The sequence below is a fragment of the Aptenodytes forsteri genome, unplaced genomic scaffold (assembly GCF_000699145.1).
Source record: "Aptenodytes forsteri isolate BGI_AS27 unplaced genomic scaffold, ASM69914v1 Scaffold535, whole genome shotgun sequence".
NCBI lineage: Eukaryota > Metazoa > Chordata > Aves > Sphenisciformes > Spheniscidae > Aptenodytes > Aptenodytes forsteri.
In genome coordinates this window covers 469768-489421 of record NW_008795855.1, presented here as the reverse complement: position 1 = coordinate 489421, position 19654 = coordinate 469768, and the positions used below count along the sequence as shown (strand labels likewise).

The 19654-nt window shown below is 45.1% G+C and overlaps 1 protein-coding gene across 5 annotated transcripts in view; it reads right to left on the bottom strand.

Moving 5' to 3' along the window:
• Positions 1-19654, bottom strand: part of PLCB2 (phospholipase C beta 2) — a 63273-nt gene that overhangs the window by 20544 nt on the left and 23075 nt on the right. For 4 of the 5 annotated variants that reach the window (XR_657784.2, XM_009283699.2, XM_009283700.2 and 1 more), the window contains 10 exons: positions 9732-9872; positions 8892-8971; positions 8225-8278; positions 5554-5629; positions 4849-4949; positions 3978-4144; positions 3633-3779; positions 3152-3309; positions 1090-1172; positions 607-691 (listed from right to left, as the gene is read on the bottom strand). Coding sequence is in view for 4 of the 5 variants with exons in the window: in XM_009283699.2 (XP_009281974.1) it covers positions 607-691; positions 1090-1172; positions 3152-3309; positions 3633-3779; positions 3978-4144; positions 4849-4949; positions 5554-5629; positions 8225-8278; positions 8892-8971; positions 9732-9872 (1092 nt within the window). In the remaining variant the exon portion in view is untranslated. Of the gene's footprint in view, positions 1-606; positions 692-1089; positions 1173-3151; positions 3310-3632; positions 3780-3977; positions 4145-4848; positions 4950-5553; positions 5630-8224; positions 8279-8891; positions 8972-9731; positions 9873-19654 lie in introns of those variants that run through there. The other variant, XM_019473235.1, reaches the window with a different exon arrangement.

Genomic DNA, 19654 nt, shown 5'->3' with positions numbered 1-19654 from the left:
ATTCGCAAGGCAGCTGAGGTAGCAATGTGCATGGGGATCACCAAAGATGTCACAAAATACATGCTTGTACAAGTAAGAGAAAGGGTCAAGCAGATCGGGAGCTTTACTCAGCTATTCTGAGCACAAAGCTATGCATGTCACTGACCTGCCCATCTATGCCTGGAAGGGAATATTTCCAGGTCAGAAGCAGGAATTGAGAAGCATTGGTAGGAAGATCCTGAAATGCTACTAAGCCCTTGTTCCTGTTTCTTTCCAAAGCAAGTGCTGGCAGACAGATTTGAAACAGTACCGTGTACAAAAATACACTGACTCATCTTGGTACAGGTGGTACAACTTGGTTACCTAGAGCTCGGTTTCCAAAATCACTCAAGTCACCGAGTGTTAAATAAGAGCAGAGTCAGGCAAGTGCTTAGGAAAACCTCTGCAACTGAGAGGTCTTCCATCCACTTACTACGTTGCTCACCCCTATGAACCAGGCTTATTTGTCCAGGGCGTCATCTTCTCTTTCACTGTCCTTGTATCTGTTGTGGCACCTCCTAGCACCAGGAGTGACCATTTTTTTCAGAAAGACCTCTCCACTAGCCTCCTTCCCCAACTTCCACTTACCGGGTATTTTTCCAGCGGTTCTGTCAGCAGCATATCTCCAAATATGGTTCGGCAGTACTCAGCCATCTTCGCCTGCTGCTTGGGCCTAATGAACAAAGAGATCAAGCAGGAGTGAACAGGAAAACAGATGCCCAAATCCAGAGCTTAGCACGAACAACCATCTCGAGATCCATGTACTCTACCCAGAAAACCATCTCTTGCCTTCACTCAGACAGCTACGCAGATCTTGAAGTCCCTTCCCAGGCCGACTCCCATTTGTTCATACTCTGCCATCCCAAGCTAAAAGGCTGCACAATTGTGGTCACTCTCACTCTGCACCTTATGGCTTATCTTTCACCTCTGACCCACCTCCAGTTGCTTCAGAAATCTCAGTCGATGTTTTATTTCAGCTCAGGCACTCATTTAAAACCCAGCATCCCTTGCCTGTATTCTTTCTGCTCTGGACAACAAAGAACACAATTCTCCCAATCACTAGATACTCACGAGTCCACATGGTTCTCAAAGGACAGGATGACAGGGTAGAGAGATGTTTTAAAAGCACTTTCTGCAATGGCCTCAATAGCATCCTAAATGAGAGGCAATGGTCAGAGAAAAGATCAGCACTCATTAATAACAGAGACACGCAGCTGACCTCCCACTGAATGGACGCCAAACTGATCACTGTCAGGAGCTTCTCTTTAAAGTAACTAAACTTCTCCCAGTAAGAAGGTGAGAAGTACCATCTTTTTCATACCCACACAGATTTCCAGCTCCAGAGGATACAACGTGCAGCTAAACTCAATAGCTTGCATAAAAAACGAAGCTGAAGACGTAAGAATATGAGGTTTTATTTTTGTTACGTAGTTCAGCGTATACATAAACAAATGTGAAAGCATCTTGCCAGAGAGGCAAGTCACTGCCACATGCTCTTTGAATCGGTAGAGAAAGGTGTACGCAGCACCAGATTAAACTGCTTCAAACCCTATTTATACTTACCTCCGACTATCATCATATACTTACCTTTTCTATCATTTCACCTGCTTATAAAATCCTTCTGTCTAGCAGCAGACAAAACTGGAATGTTCAGTAACCAGCAGTGCTGACATTTCAAATGCAAATACCATGGAAACATTCTCAGCATTAATTATGTAAGAAAAAATAATTGTATTTTCCCCAAGCCCCTGTTAAAGTGCCACAAATTTTCCACTATTTTCTTTTCTGGTGCTGCTAATTGACATGGTAAAGCAGTGTCATTTGCTCCTTTGCAATTATGGTCCCCTACTCCCCCAAAAGTCCTGGTTCGGCCATGATCTTAGCACTGAGGGAAGCTGCCACAGCTGCTCCTGCATGGACCACTTGGACTTTCTATCACAGAAGCCTGCAAGGTTCAGAGGAGGAGAAGCTACAGAAAAAGCTACTAAAAGGCCACAGAAAAGGGAGAGAGGTGTCGAGGGAAAGATCTAAGTATTATGTTAAACTAAAACCTGGGCACATGCTGTGTCAACAGGTTATAATTTCCTTGAGGTACAGTCACATGCTTTAGCAGAACTCTGCAATTACAGCAGCTACAGCTGTCATTATTTCTCCTATCTGTAGTGAACTGCTGTGCAAAAAGCAGCAGCGGTACTACAGGGTTTGGGAAGTTACTGACACTGAATATGACAATACCTCTGATCCTAAGGATTGGGGTTTTTTTCCCCACACAAATATTTTAGTAATAGTGAAGTGTGGGAACTGGGGGGAAGATATGGATTAAGAATAAATAGCTTTAAAAAGAATCTAAAGCGCCTCTGCCTGTTGGCAGCAGCTGTGTAAAGGAGTGCGGAAAAAATAAGTGCGATGCATTGATTTTTAACCTGCAAGCTGTTTGTAACTCCTGTGGTTAAATGCCCTATATTTCCAAGGGAGAAGTAGGCTTTGCACTGTGCTTCTGAAGTCTGGGAGCTGAATCCTCAGGGAAGCCATCTGCCCAGCATGGTAGAGGGCAGTTGCTCCACTGAACACATTCCACACACTCATTAATTAGGAAGTAATTGAAACCTATTCCTCCAAAGCGCCACCACGCGAGGCTGTAAGCCACAGAAACCCGCTGTAGACCAGTTAGAAGATAAACTCATTTTAACCATTTGTTTTCTAAAAGTCATCTTGTTTGTTTCTCTGATGTGCATCTATCCATAAATCCACCATCCTCATGCAACTTTCTGTCCATACATCCATCTTGCTACACAGCCCCGTGTATGCAGGCACATCTACTCAACCATCTCCCCATCGCTTCTACCCGAGTTGCCCGCATTTCCCTCATTCATTCATCTTCATCCAGCTAACAACCTCTCTTCTGGTCCTCCCACTCCAAAAACGTACACAAACTCCAACCTATTGCATATTTGTTCATCTTTCGTTCTATCTACACATTCATTCACTTGTCATCTTGCTATCAGTCTTTTCCTCTCAAACATCTTTGCCATCAGCCCATCCATTTGACAGTTCCCTCAGCCAGCCTCCTCAAACAGACACCAGTCTAAAACCAAGCAGGGGAAAGCATGTATGGAGAAAACTCTTTCCATACCTTGAAGAGGATCTCGGTTGTCATGGTGAACCCGTGAGTGATGATCGGCTCCTCATCTGGGGGACGGCCCTTCCAGCAATCCAGCTCCACGCAGCGGCAGCCAGCCAGCAGCGTCTGGCGATACATTTCAGGAGACGAGATACCAGAAAACTGACCAGCTGGAGGAGAGCAGAAGGAGGGAGGCTCGACATTAGCTATTCACGTGGGACAGCTTCTGCATAAACTGGAGCAACAGAACTCTCTGCCATCCTTGAGCAGGTGTACGTGGCAGACTGACAAGATGTTTTCGGTTACAGGGTGACATTTCTTCCTTTTCTTACATAGCATTTAAGTGCCAAGCCCCTCAGAGCGCGTTACAGCCCTCAGCCCTCCAAACTTCAGGGCAGATACATCTGCCCGACTGATTGTCAGTATCATTTATCCCTCCCCAGTGGTGGTACCTACGCGTTGGAGCTGAGGCAGACTCTGGAACTGCCCTTACCTGTTAAATATGTGTTGTGTGATGAATTGATGAAGTAGTGTGAGAGCGGCTGGGTCATGTCCTGGTACAGCACCAATTTGTCCAGTGCTATCACATTGTTCTCAGGGCCACAGAGAAACCAGACCATCCCCTCTGGAGACAACTGCCCTACATGGAAAACAAAGCTATTAATGGTACCGGAACAAAATGGTTCTGGCACCTCCTTGCCAGTGCATTGCAACACAGGGACTTGTGAGAATCAGGCTGATTGCTCCCCTGGGAACCTCAGGGAGGTAGAAGGTGCGAGATCCTCTGCTATTTTCATACTACCTCTATAGCGAGACTTTTGGGCTGAACAAGACTCACCTCTCTGGATGTTAATCCCACTGGGCTCATACTTCTCTATCAGGCTCTGCACCTGCTCAGGTTTGGCTGGTGGGAAGAGGATGTCATTGAGGCGAGAGTCTCGCTGCTTCTTGTTGATAAACTTTGCCAAGTGTTCTTTGGTCATGTAGGGCTTTGCTTTTAAATGGCTAAGGTGAGAGAATTACAGAGGAGCAGAGGTTAAGGCCTGTGTATTACCCAGAAAACCTTTTCACAAAAGAGAGATTGGTCCTTCCTCACGTTAGCAATGGGTGTCCGCCTCCCTGGGCCCACAAATTTCTGTTTTGTCTGCATTACTTCCCGCAAACGATGCTTCCCACTGTGGCCTTTCTTCTTCCTCACTAATTCAATACTGTGAAGAGGCTGTGCTGAGGGGAGCACAAAGCATATTTTGAGCCTCTGACTCGAACTCTAAAGGCACTTGAATTTCAGAGCACACTGAATTGCTTGTCCTATGAAATCAAGTCCATTTAAGAAGTCACAGATTTAGCTACTTGAAAAAAGAAAGGTCACCGGCTACTGGTGAGGATCTGTGGTTCTCACGCTGTACATGGCCTTGTCTGGGGCTAGCCACAAGCAGTATCACATTAGCATGATCTAGTGTTGACCTGGAATCAACCCTCCTGATGGCGACAGTTAAGCGTCCCTGCAGCACAGCGAGGTCTCATCCTTTTTATTCAGGCTGTGAGCGAAAGTGTTAAGTGCGCTGGCACTGTTTTGCGACCTGGGTTCCTGCCCTTCTACGGCTTGAAACCAGACAAACCACATAGGCAAAAAGGAGGGGCGAGGGGATTTTATGCTCTCTTTTGCCACAAGAGATCAAGTTCTCTGCTGTAGCTTGAGGGAAACTTACTGTGAGGTAAATATCTCATCAATCTCAGGCCGTGGACACAGATTCATGAGGAAAGTTTTATACACGGTCTCAGGGAAGTCCTCTGGGTTGATGGCATCATTCTGAGAATGCAATAAAGACACGTCAGTATCACAAACCCACGATGGCTTTCACCTCTCCATTAATACCCACAGTCCAGCATTTGTTGTGACAATGCAAGTAAGCGGCTGGAACATCTGGCAAGGTGTTTAGGAAAGAACAGATGGAGTGGAGAAGCACCATAATGCCCTATTTCAGGACGGACAGTTATTTCAACTGTCCCTCGGTGCCTCTTGTGTGACAGTATCAAGCTAAAGCTCGATGCAGTGGTAGGAGCTGTCAGAGGCCTGGATTGTACTCTGCGGGTTGGTAGAAGCGCCAAGATTAACTGCCAGATCTGTTGCTTCAAAGAGCAGACAGTGAAACAGGCGGAAGGGAACGTGCTGCTTCTTGTGCCACACAGTGCAAGTGATGGAGTCACAAGCACTACTGCAATACAAACAGTAAGAATTGATCCTAGCAGGCCTGCAGTTAAGGCATGGCAGCTAGTGGTAAGGAAAAGGTTTCACAGCAGCTAAGAGCATCTGGGCTGATGATTTTTTCATAGCCAAGGGCATCACAGTCAGGGTAGGCAAAAAGATTATTCTCAAACTAGCGAGACCTTTGGCTACCTAGCAAAACCCTTACCTTGCCCTTTGGAAGATGACAAGCGCTTAATGCTGCTTCCACCCTCTTCCTGTCTGCAGGAAACATCTGAAAAATACTGACCAGACAGGGAAAAAAGAAATCACCACAGTGTAGCAGGAGTGAGGTCAGAAAGCCTAAGTTTGGGTGGCTGGGAGCTGCAGCCAGAGTGCAAGACACTCAAAATGCACAGCGAAGGAGACCGACAAGAAGACTGAAAACATGAACGAGAGAAGACAGACAGTGTTTCTCCAAGGGAGTAACTGATGTACCAAGTCTTATAAATCTACAGTGGATTTTTTGACTGCTGCCTTAATACAGAAGTTCTATGTTTCTGCTATGGACTCTGTAAGAGCCCTGTCACTAAACTGCATCAGCTGACTCTCAAAATCCCTCTTCACTGTCCTTCCCCTGCCCCTCTTGGAGGTGCCCCCTGTGATGGCAGGCCTCGTGCCACAAATTCCCCAGGACACTTCCACCCACAAGACACTATCCCATGCGGTAGCTGGCATTAGCAAGGAATAACTTTGTAGTCAAGACAACATTAAAAAAAAAACCCCCCAAATATTGTGCATGTTTGCTGCTTTGAAAGAAGGCAAAATTTTCTGGAACCAAAGGTTTTCCCATGAATTCAAGGAGCAAACTCATTACACAGGCAAAGAAGCTGGTATACTACCTGATAGAAGCACAAAAGCCTGCTGTTGCAGAAATCAAAGCTCACCTCCAATTTAGAAAGCCGGGTACTGGTCTGCAGGGCAGAATTCACTTGGTCAAGCCTTCAGCTTAAAGCAGCCTCTTTACTGCACTATGGAATAGTAACAATGACTGAACTCTCCCTACTTTCAGAATATCCCAGTCAGCAGCAATGAGGTCTCCTCCGTGGATAAATTTAGATGTCAGCTCTATTAAGCTCCTGGCATCACAGGTGCTCACAGCCAAAAAGGGGAACAAAAAGTGCCAAATGTGTTGACAGGTGGAAGAGCGTTCAGTGGGAGCTGCAGCAGACTTGTGCAAACTCAGTGCATACTGGCTCCCAAGCTGCCCTTTGCAAGGCAAAAATTGCAGCGTCCTTCTTATGATTCAAAAGGGATTTAAAAGTCTAAAGAGAAAGGCAGATGCTCAGTGGAATTTTCAGAAGAATTCCAACACGGAGTTTTGAAAGCCTTACATATATCTGCACCTGGAGATACTGAATATTTTTATAACTCTGGCCCTTATTCTGGACTATTTAATGGTCTAATGCTTTACACAGTAAAGCATTTTTACCACTCTGCAAGAAAGACAGACCAGGGCATTGAAGAGAGGCCCAGCCTGTACCAGGTATTTTTTCTAGCTTATTTCAGAAGAATAAGCTGTTTTCTCTCTGCAGTAATGCTACCTTGCTTGCATTTTAAAGATCAATTCAAAGTACTCTTCCCTAGTGTGAGTTATTCATTAAAGACCTATACATTTTTAAAAGCCCTTTGATGAATACACTGGTTTCTGACAGTATGAAATTCTGCTGGTTGGTGGTTTAGAAAACAAAGAACAAAAAATGTTTATTGTTGAATAATGATCAACCACCCAGGAGCCCATATAGCCAGCATAGACTTAATCTAGAATCGTTATGCAATATAACACGCAGTAGGTAGCATATTTATGACAGGTGATTAGCACTTGCCTCTTGTGATGCTGTAACACAGCATAAACCTAGAAGCAGTGTGGTTCAAAACTTCCCAGTGAATACCCACAAATGCACTACCTGCAGGTCCTTATTCTTAAAACAAAAGATAATTTATGCACCCAAAAGGGAATTCAACGTGGCAGTGCAGCCTTTTGTCACTCATTCATGAGTTGAATCAACACGGAGGAGCCACAGGATCAGCCATGGAGTGATTTTACTAGGGAAGACACTGGGTGGCACAAAATCAATTCTAGATTTCTGCTGTGCAGCGCAGGGGAGAAGTAACAGGCTGGTCTTTGCGTCAGCAAAGCAGCCTTGGCTTATTATAATGGCAGTCCTACCCTGATGCACAAAGCCAACCCTGGGGACAGCGAAGTGCAAATCTCCACTGTTCTGTACTTGAACCAGCATTAACACTGGCCCAGAGGTCTGCCCTCAAAGGCTGTTTCCCTCTCATGCACAGCCAGAGTAAAGACGGAGGGCAGCGGAATTACACCAGTGGAGAACAGCTGTAGTGGTCACACGTGAAGAAAGGAGACAAGCCAAAGCAATGGACTCCTACTTCAGGCCAGCTGGGGAGTCAACTAAAAAGTTCTCCAAATACAGAACTGCTTAGATGAAAGGTAAAATGAGTCCTACGCCTCATCCACCTTTCAACTCAGGTTTGCAAAGCAATCTGCGATCAGAATTTTACCGAAGTTGCTTGTTTTTGTTGATTATTTCTTGGCAACAGCCAGGAAGTGAAATCCATGGCTGTTTAAGGCAATTTCTTGCTGTAGATGAAGGCCACAAAAGGTCTCCTTTCCAGACCCAAATTATGTCCCAGGCCCTTCCTTGGGAGGACCCTAGGTGCAGCAGGAGTCCTTTCATGGCCTGAATCCAGAGGGAACGATCTCCACCTCTTAGGTGCAGAAAGAGCAGGCAGCTGAAGCCATTGGACAACCATCCTCTTACCAGCTGCTCTGCCTTTAGTCTGACTGAACGCACAATGAAACAAATATCCATACTCACTTCCTGACAGGAATCTTCCCCTCTGCATTAAGCTGCATCTTCAGCTTCACCAGGCTGTGAAAAAAAACAAGATTATGAAAATGCACTTGTACAATCTTAGAGGTCCTATTAAGTAAGGAGAAAGAAAAAATATGCAATTGGGAAAACAATCTAACAACTAACTGAAAATCAGGTCAGCTTAACCTCAGACAGAACCTGTTCCTGTTTCTTGGGAAGGAGAAACAGGCAAATTATAAGAGCTTAGATAGCAGAAAGATTCCTCTGAAACATAAGATATAGATATAATGATATCTCCTATTATTTAGCGTTCTTCAGCGATCCCAGGTTGCCAACCAAACAGTATTACAGAGCAAAGAAAAAGAGGCAGCACTTTGTTGGGGTGAGGGCTGTGACTGCGGTGGGAGACACATTTGAGGCTCAGAATTTCAGATTGTCTAATGCCACGTGTGTTTGACTGGCTCAAGCACTTCAAGCCAGTCAGTTGTCATGCAACATATGGCCCAACTACCAACCCCCGCCCTGTGCCTTGGGGCTCCTGAGCTGACACAGGACTCGTTTTGGAGGCTGCCAAAGGACCTGGATGCTAAGAAGCCTTTTCTTTCTAGTACAGACAGAAAGGGCAGTACAGGAATGTTTCAGAGAACAACATTTGTCAGAAATCACTTACATTTTCTCTAGGAAGGTGTACCGAGAAGCATTGTATGTGAGGGGATTCCGAACGATGGCCATAATATCCTCAGCCCAGCTCTGGGAACAAACACACACACAAGGCAGAGGCAGTTGAGCATTATGGAACTGCACCAAGAAGTACACAGCAACAAACATGGAAAGGGCATAGAACCACAGAACGATTTGGGTTGGAAGGGACCTTTAAAGATCATCTAGTCCCACCCCCCTGCCATGGGCAGGGACATCTTCAACTAGATCAGGTTGCTCAAAGCCCCATCCAACCCATCCTTGAACACTTCCAGGGATGGGGCATCCACAGCTTCTCTGGGCAACCTGTTCCAGTGCCTCACCACCCCCACAGTAAAAAATTTCTTCCTTACGTCCACTCTAAACCTACCCTTTTTCAGTTTAAAACCGTCACCCCTTGTCCTGTCACCACAGGCCGTGGTAAAAAGGCGTGTCCTGATACTGCTGGGCTCCAAATCCCAACAACTGTGCTCTGGGCTTGGCTGTATCACCTTCCTACTACCTATATATACCAGCAGCTGAAACTTTTCCACGGAGTCTTCTCAGCTGTCTGTTTATTCATACAAAGCACGTGAAGGACAAAAATGACATACTAAATTTCTTCTACTGGTCCTTCTCCATGCAGGGCAGAAGTTTCTAGAACTATGGAGGTAGCACACCTTACTGGAACATAAACCTGCTTGTTTATAACCTTGCCAGTAACATTGACAGGGGTTCAGGTTCCCTGTCTTCCCCTTTCCTTTCCTGCTCCCCACTTAATGCCCCAATCCTTAGTGTTTCCCAGTGCTTCCTTGCCCTCAGGACCCGATACCTTGCCAACATTCTCCTTGTAGGACACAAAGTTATGGAAAGTGAGGTCCACCATGTCAGGGCCAGATACAATAGTCAGAGTCTTAAGCAGGAAGGTGCTGTGAGGGTAATCCAAGTTAAAAACCTCTCTGAGCTTCTGGCACTGCAAAAGAAACAGAACAGATGGGGGTGAAGGGAGAATGAGGCAAACTGTACCTGAAAAAAACAGGACCCAATCCAAACATTGACCCAAATTCACAGCAAGCTTTTCAAGGGTTGCAAAATTGTTTAATGTGATCTTCCTTCCCTTGGCTTTCCTTATTTTTCATCTTTATTCTGGAGCCTGCATTACCTGGATCCTCCATGGAACAAAACATTGTGACTAACATCACTGCACAAACATGCTGTTTTGGTCTGAAAAAGTAAAAGTTGGAGACTGCTTTTAAAGAAATTCCTTCTGAAACTTCAGCCTGAACTTGCAGACAAGCAGAGGAGTACTTGGCCTGCTCATATCAGAGGTGCATAACCAGGTTATGGCAGACAGCCATTTGTCAAAACACACACAAAGAAAGTCTTTTAGATTAGTGTGATACCTTTTGCTGTAACCTCCCTCCACCACAAGAAAGATGTTGTTTGGGACCTGGAAGGCCTACCAGCTTTAGACCTGGTGACCAGAGAGATGGGCTCTCTCCCTCCAAGTCACATTTTCTGCTAGTTGTCAGTTGCTGGAAGTGTTTTTTTCCATAGCAATTGCAGTATCCTACAGTGATAGCTCACCAGAGGTTTGTTTTGTTAAGTATAAGGCTCATCCAATTAGTCATACTTGGATTTCATCACCATATGAAAGTATTTATAGAACCCCTTTAAATTATTTAGCGTTTTCTGCATTCCTATGTAAGGCGTCGCTAAGCCAAGGTATCCTGGAGTTGTACTGACAGTCACTATTTATAATGAAAGGATAAAATTCCCATGTCCTGGAATAAAGCACAGCAATTCATTATCTAAAGTGCAGGATAAATCCATATCAAAGCAAACAGGGAGGCTGTCAGAGCACCTGCTCCTTCAGAAACTAAGGGCAAAATTCACGATCGGGGCTTGTTAGCAGAGCAGGTCAGACTCAGAAGTTTAACTGGAGCTGGAATCTGAGCTCTCGCTGTATGCACATACAGTTAGGCACGTGGCTGAGTTACTGCGTTTCAACAAGTTAAAACATCAGTAACACCTGAACGCATTAGATAATCACATTAACTTCGGCAAAAGAGGTTTTAGCTAAATGACTTTACCTTTGTGGTTGCTATAAACTTAGAGCACATACAAAGTCAGCCGCTGCAGTTCAGCTCATGTTTAGTGACTTAAGCCGCTACTAACCGGTGTCTGAATCTTTGCAAGTTGAAGAAAGCGAGCTCCCCGACCTTAGACCTCCATGGACCTCAATTTAGCCCAAACCAACTATAAACCCCTCTACGCAACCATCTGTTTGCACCCCATTGTGATTCAAATGGAGCAATTCCATTTCTGCCACAGAATTTTCTCTTTACATTTGGACTGCAATAGAAGAAACTCCCAAACAGCTCAGCTTCAGGCATTCGTATGTATCTGCACCATGTCACACACAGAGCTACATATATATATTTTATAAGGAACTCTGCAGATTTTTTCCACTGCATTTTTCCAGATTTCTGGAGCATTTGCAATTTTGACACATCTGCAGCAAACAGGCATCTTTAGGAAAAACAGGACGGCCTGGACTATAACTCAAGGTCATCCAACTGCTGTCTCTCACTTCATAAAAGCAACTCTCTGCAGGGGTAACTCTGAAACCTGTATAATCCAAGAGCATTTGGAGGGAAAGAAGGGGGAAAGCAGTCAACCACCCAGAAGATTTGCCTATTTTCTAATAGTTAGGGAACTTCTAAAATGCCTCATTTTTGCTTTGTTGATTTGAGCAATTTTCCTTCGCAGAAGTCAGCAGCACCCACGTACCCACACCTCCTTTCCACGCTCATAGCAACTTCTTGACGGAGCTTAACTTTTCACTACAAGTGGCAAAGCGTTAGGATTTTAACTTCAAATTTAACTTCATCTTGCAAACCCACTGGCATTTGTTCAGCTTCCTTACCTCTAGTGTTGTAAATCATATGAAGCTAAGACAATAGAGAACTTGTGGTTTATGCTGAACTCATTTCCTGCGTTTGTTACAAACTGGCTCCTCCCAGCCCTTCCTTCTCTGCAAGCTGGTGTCGCTGGGCTCTCCAGCAGACCTGTCTGTTCGCTCTACGTCCCCAGCAAGCTGAATGCTGCATCAGAACGTCTGCCTTTATCTAGCTGTGCTCCGCCAGACAAACCTGACACACGCCGTGTTTGGTAACGGCCTGGTATCTGGTCACCTTCTCAGAACAAGAAGTTCACGGCCTGCCTTAGCCCGTGCAGCTTTTTATATCAGCACTAACTTACGACACCTCCTAACACCTCGGTGAAGTTAACAGCTTCATTTTGTGAGAAGCGAACTGCAGTGGGGAGAGGAAAGGATGATCTTGTTAGGGATCTAAATTGGGTCATATTTTCCCAGCAACTGACTTCCAGCCTGGCCTTAAGCGAGCCACTCGCTTACTTTGTGCTGCCTACTTTACACGGGGATTATGTCCCTCGCGGGATAAATGCAGTGATGTTGGCGTGACACTGCACGAAGATGGTGAGAGAGGACCAGAGACTGTGTCCAAGAGCACTGAACCTGATGCCACGTCTTGGCTCTTTCATAACCTGTGCTCCTTTAGCACCTTGTGCTGCAGCTTCACTATGTAATTACTTAGTGTCAAGCTGCAGGTGGCCGTAAAGGAAAAATAGGAATTGCTACGTGAAAAGCAGGACAGCCCTATTAGCCATGCAACTCAGAGGAAGGGAAACATGCTTAGCAAATGCACTTAAAACCCCAAACAAACAACCCACTGGCAGAGTGGCTGAAATACAGCTTCAGTTTGCATTTCACTTCCCACCCTCCTGATTTCCCTAAAATCCTCATCTGTACAAAGCAGATTCATAGTCCAGAGAAAAGCAAATTCTCAGGCAAATATAAACAGAGCGAGACCTAATGCAAGAGACAGAGACAGACAGTCCTTTCTCTACTTGAAACGGGATACGGCCGAATGATAGCCAGGATTTGCCACTGCTGCATGCGCTCACTGCACTCTGACAATTTTTATCTTCACAAAACATGCTACATGATGCATGTAGCTGGTATTAGAACACAAGATGTGACAACAAATCTTCTCTTTTGGAGAAGAAAGATCTTGTTTGGTAGCCAGAAGGGAAAGGGAGCACCGAGATTATTCAAATGCCCTTGGCTCTGCAGGTAACGCTCACGTCCTCGTTAGCAGCACTGCTCCATCATGGGATTCAGAAAGGAGACCGATTGCTGTGAAGCAGGGAGGGCTGTCCTGCCACCGTCTGCACTGCGGGGGCCAGCCTGTCTCTGCGCCGAGCATCTCAGCGAGACGAGGCAGAAAAAGCAGCAGATGAAGCACTCTCAGCCCTCACTGCTGTCTTATCTAAAGGAACCGGAAAATGCAGCAGCACGCAGATTCACACGGCATAAAATAACCTGCGGCATTCTGGAATCGAGCAGGAACTGACTGCGAGGGAGAGATACAGACTCTGCATCCTCAGTAACTTCTGTCCCTGGGGTCTAAGAGCTCACACTGCAGAAAGATGGAAGAGGCAGAAAAAGGGCCCAGCACAGCAAAAGGCCATTATTCAGATGTGACTATTTCCTTGCTCGGTCCCTGCTCCCTCCACTATTTATAAATCCTTTGCAAGCCACAGGCTTCTACCCGCTTTTCTCTTACATGCACACATACCAGTTTGTCTCCATACGGCTTCTCGTGATCACTCTTTTACTTGGAGGCCTGAACATCAGACTTTGTTTAGTTCCATCCTGTGCTCACGCACATTGCTGAATCCACAGCGTAGCGCTGAGATGATGCTCAATACCCAGAGCTGCCACCCCCCCCCTGCAATGCAGCAGAACGACTGACCACCCACAATGTGTTTATAAGTCCATGGCTCAGCTCTGAGTGCACTGTGAGTGCTCCCTGCATTGCTGGTTCCTAAACACTACTTGCTCCTACTTTATCATCTCAAATTATGACACGTGAAATACCTTGGTATAATCTTCTCCCTTGTACATGTCCAGTTCAGAGTCTGCATCTCTGGGTTCAATAACAACAAAATGCATATGGAGGATGAAACTGTTTTATAATCATGACAGTCAGAAAATACAACTTCTGTTTTTAGGAAAAATTATGCTTGTTTCAAAGCCAATGCCTGCTGAAACGTCTAAACAAAACCCAAGATGAAGCCAACAGCCCAGCAGTCTGGCCTAAAACATCATGTGTTTTGGTCTTAATTATTACATTCTCTGTCAGCGTTCTGGAGTCTTGGTGCATGAGAAAAAAACAAAATGGAGCAGCCGTTATTGTTCCTCGTTACTCAAAGGAAAACACAGAATTGCACTGTAAATAACATCTTGATCTGCTTCGGCATGCTGCTGAACTACATTCAATAGCTTTTTATCTTGTCTCACTTATGTTCAAAGTCCCTGCTAATTCTTATCTTTATTACTCTTGAACACGTGCCAAAGTTCATTCTGCCCTGTCTCTCAAAAAAAATTTCCATGGAGAAAAGACACTACAGAACGCTGAGTAGCTCTCAAAGAAAAAATAAAGCAAAGGGGGTGAGAAGGGGAAACCTGCACATGCCTAGAAGATGTCCTGGGAGGACTCGAGGGCTGTGTACATGCTTATGTGCTAATACGGCAGGAGGCGAGGGCTCAGGAGGGGGGCAGGAAGAGAGGAGAGTCTTTGCTCAAAGAGAGCACGGCTGTCCCTCACCTTCAGGCATGTTCAGTTCCAGGAATCGTTTCCTTCTGGGGCAAACAGCAGTGGCCCTTCTCATTTGGAGGTGGCTCCTATTGCTGCCAGCCCTTAGTGACTTGCCCCTTTTTCAATGCCACGCTTAACTCTGCTGGGCACTACAGGCTATCTGCTCCCTAAACACTTGCAGTGTCAGGAAGGGGGTCCCAGCAGTCCCTGCCTCCCAGCTTGCAGGGACAGTGCTGTGTGACCTGTCCTGGCGAGGGAGTGTGTATGACAGTGCAGGTCTTTCCAGAAGTGGTTTTCTGTGTGGGCGCTTTGGTGTTATTCTTCTTGCTGTGTGCAGAGAGGTTACAAAGAAAAACCCCAAACCTCTTGCTCAGCAGCAGCGGGAAAGTGTTACTGAAAGCAGGTAACTCCCAACATCCACAGTACAGCCACCGGTTAGCAGGGAGACTCATTTCACCTACATCGGTCTGAAAAGCTCAGGGCATGTTCCACCCTCCTGCAGCATGAACCACAGCCAAGAAGCGCACAGTACCTTGCAGAGGAAAGCAATAGCGCAGATGCTCTCAAAGCACTTTCCTTCCTTGTAAATTCCTTCAGCCACAATTCAGTAGGAAAACCGGATCACAAGCTTTGCCTCGCAGAGGCTGTGGATTTACTACAGCGTCACTTGCAAGGAAGGGGAGAGGAGGGGAAAGGGATGCTTCATTTGTTACTGGTACTTCCAAAGTACCAAAGCTCTTCCAAAAGCTGTCATCTTGTTCTCCTTGTCTTAAATATCATCCATTAGGCCCCTTCTCCACTTTTAGCCAATGAAACAAGCAACCATTTATTAATTTCAGCAGTTACATCCCACAACCATTCCAAGCCATTATTCTGTAACAGGGGAGACAGCACCCTTTTTCATTCTTCCGCCCTTTGCCTCTAACAGATCTTTCTTTGCTCCGTCACACCAGTTTTTCATATTTATACCTTTTTGTAATGATGCACCAGACATAGCTGCCCTATGCGGAGGGTGTGGTTAAGAAATTTTCACTGCCTTCTGCGTTCCTTTGAGCAAATTCTGTTCCCAGGAAAGCCAACTGAATACACAACTGAGGGCTTTAAGCAAGCCCTGCAGAAGCATCGTGGATAGTACAGACGTGTAAATAAGAAATTTCCAGGACTGGGTGGCACATCTCTCCCACCATTTTGGTTCAATGGCTATTTCAGTGCCCACACAAGACCTCCCATCATCCCATAAGAGAAAGGCTGATAAGGAGCCAGCCTAGTGCATTTTACTATGTATTGTCATAGAAATGCCAGAAAATCCCCTGAAATAAAAAGGGGACTTATTTTAAATGGGTCCCCGTGAAATGCAGAATTCAAAAAGCACTTGGGATTTTCACAGCAGAGGTTGTCAAGTGCATCACTTCTGCCTGTTGAGAATACTTAATAGATCACTTGGTGCTTGACCTTTGTTTCTTTGTTTGAAGGGAAAAAAAAAAAAAAAAAAAGAGCTGTAGCCAATTCCCAGGACTGTAAAATACTGTCTCTGGCCTATTACAACGTCTAGAATACAACAGATACACCAGGGCAGACCATGGATCCATCCAGATGGATGGGGAAAAGTATAAGAACAGGGCAAACGCAATGATACTTCCCTGACACATTTCTGCAGCTTCCAGCGATTTATGATTCAGCAACTTCCTAAGCCAGAGGCATTATCTTGCATTTAATAACCCTGAAAGGGCATTTCCTTCTTGTCGTGACTTTTTAAACTCATGTACGTTTTCATGACTTGTGCAGGAAGGCATCCCACAGCGCAGCGACACGAGGTGTAAAACAGCAGCACCTCCTTCTGCTTGGGCTGAACCTGCCTTTGGAAAGTTCCACTTGATGTGTAGCTCTCACGCTGGAAGAAACACTGAGTAACTGCTTCGTGCTCACCTTCTCCATTCAACTCCTGATTTTACAGCACTCCGCAATACTTCTCCACATCCCCCTCATCTTTTTTTTTTCTGCCAGACCACAGTCCCTGCCTACTCAGACGCTCTTCCTACAGTAGCCGTTTCATTCTTTCATTGATCGTGCTGCTCTTCCCTACCTTTTCCAGTTCTTCGCCTCCTTTGAGATGAGGACACTAGAAATGCACAGAAACATGGGTGCATTCAGGGTGTACAGAGTGGCATGATTTCCTAATTCTTTCCTTTTAATTCCTAACATACAACTTATTTTTGAGCAAATACTACTGAACACTGAGTTGATATTTCTGTGGATTTACCATACTCTCAAGATCTTCTTTCTGAGTGGCAATAGTCAACTCAGAGCCTGTTATTACAGAAGGGTAGGATCAGGGGTGGGGTGGGGTGTTTGTGTGCATTGCCTGATTTTTATCTGTACTAAATTTTATCACTCATTAGATCATCCAGTCAATCAGCAATTCAAGGTCTTTCTACATGTCTGCCCTCGTTCTATTACCCCAAATAACTTGGTACCATTGGCAAACTTTGTCTTGTCTCTGTACACCTCTGTTGTAGGTCACGCAGGAATAACACAGTATGTCACAGGCCCAAGCACTGATCTTTCTGGGAGGCTGCTGGTTCTCTCTCTCCTCTCCAGAGACCTTTTTCTTATTCTCCAGCAGTAATTTTTCCATGCAAAGATGTCCTCTCTTATTCTGTTCTTTAAGAGCCTTTGCTTATGATGGGAATCACACAGGCCACTTTCCAATTCCATTGGAAAGATTTAGAGCTAACTATGGACCCCAGCCACTGCTTCCCCCTCTTTTGCTTTTTGCTACCCTGGTACTGCTCATGAATTTCCTCATTCTTTTCACAAACTTCTTTATGCTTTTATTAAAAATCCCTTTTAAAAGGCCATTTTAGTTTTTCTCTGGATATGGAACGCAGTCATCCCAAAACTGTACTGTGAACTGCTCTTAAAAAAACTGGGGTTGGTCTTGTTTCCAGGGCAATTCCTTGTTTGTGAGTAGGGGCTCATTACAGAAAGATGTTGTTTGAGCAGAAATTCCTTCTGTCTAGAGGCAACTCTGACACTGCACTTGTGCCAGCGTGTTTCTCCTGGTAGTCTCCAATTAGTCGTCTTTAACTAATTGCTAAAATCTAGGACATTTTTCTCCAGCCTGGCTGCTGCCACCAGAAGGACATCCACCCATGGCCTCAGTACTTACACCATCAATTTATAATCTATATCAAAGCTGAATTCATTTTGTAAACAGGTTATTCCTGAAAGTTTAACACCCTAGAAAATAGTATCTCATGCCTCTTCTTTAAGTTGGCCTTTTCCTTACTGCATTCTGTCTGGAGTGTAGCACCTAGCTCTACCAGCTCCAAGTATTTTATTCTCTCAAATGAAAAGAAAAAAAAAACAAAACAAAAACTTCGAGAGCTTTTTTCCCCAGACACTCCCACAAAATAAGTTGCAGACAAAGTTTTAGGCTTGTTGAAAACGCAAATATGTTTCATTCTAATGAATTTCCAAGAAGAAATGCAGTTTCTCGGAAGGAATTATGATTTTTAAGAACTGTGTAAGATGGGTGCTGTTCTTGAGCTCTGCTGGGCTTTTAGCACCCACCTCATTATGGTCTTTTCAGAAAGATCAGTCCTGGGGAACTCTGAATAGACATTTTCAGAGCAGTATTAAGAAAACAGCTGTACTACTTACGTGAAGAGGCTGCTTGAGTTTCTCAGTATATATTGCAAAATCTTCCCCTTCTGCATTAGACTGAGAATCACGTATGTTACCATATGGAGCCATTATCTTTACTCCTTTGTTTCCTTTTCACATCCTCGCTTTACTTCAATTTTCTGCTTGCCTTTTCCATACATGGAAAAGTTAAAAACAAACAAAAAACAGACCCAGAAAAAAAGTCCTAACAAGGACAACTTTGCTGCAGGAAGCTTAAATTATAACTGAAACCAAGAACAAAGCCATAATCATATGCTTCCCTTAGTCTGCCACCCTGCAAGCAGACAATTTAAAATTATTTGGGGGGGGGAAAAAAAAAAGAAAAAACCACTAGTTTTTCTGAAACTACATTTTCTTCCCTTTAAAGGGAAAAAAGAGCCCCACCACACACTGCGTTGGAATCTCACTGTAACTACAGGTTTGTAGCTGCCTTGACCCAGCCTGTGCATCTTTGCACAAGAGAGAAGCTCTGGTGACTCAATACAGAAGCATGACAAGTCTCCTGCAGGACTTCCCAGTATAGCTCAGCGAACGTAAAGGCCTGGCCAAGATTAAAGCTAGCCAGATGTATGGCAGGGGGGAGAACACAGCCGCTGTGCACAACAGAAAATGAGCCTTTTGGCAGGCACTTGGAATGGGAATTGTTGTTTTCCCAGCATTCTGGCATATTCTTTCCAACAAGCTCATATGCCATAGCCTGGATGTGCCTTTTATTTAGGTGCACAGAAGACCCCGGGGGCGTTCGGGGACAAGAGTAAAGATGGCTTTTCTGTATTTACGCAGTTGTGATGTAAGGAGACAAAGTCCTCTCCGCCTTCTTGTAACAGAAAGCCAGGGTAAACTGCCTCGGCTAATGCCAAAGCCCTAGGCAGCCTTGCCTTTCCCATATGAACAACCGGCAGAAATGAAGCTATGCACTCACCTTGGGAATTTTGGCAAATCGCCCTACTCTGGTATCTCGGATGCTGGTTATATCCAAAATTTCCATTTCCTACAACAGAATAAGGACAAGGAAGATGAAGAAAGACAAAGGATTAAGGAAAGAAATCCATTGCAGAGACCCCAGAAGCTGCAAAGCAGGTCTCAGCCAGTGCCCTTCACTGGGAAGGAGCCCCCCCCACCATGAACAGCACAGGCAGGGAAACATCGGCTGCTGATACGCCAAGCTGGCAGGTTGGCTAGTGCAGAGGTGGCAGTGGTCTGCAGCACCGTCCTCTCCAGGGTGAGGCTGGAGACTCGGTGTGGATCACCACGAGAGGGACTGTATGACATGTGTATAGATTTATATGGGGAACTCTACCCCAGTTACAGTCCATGTGTTAATACAACCACTAATGTTCTCAGCCTGTCTTTTGCCTCCACGCATTCAACATGGAACAGC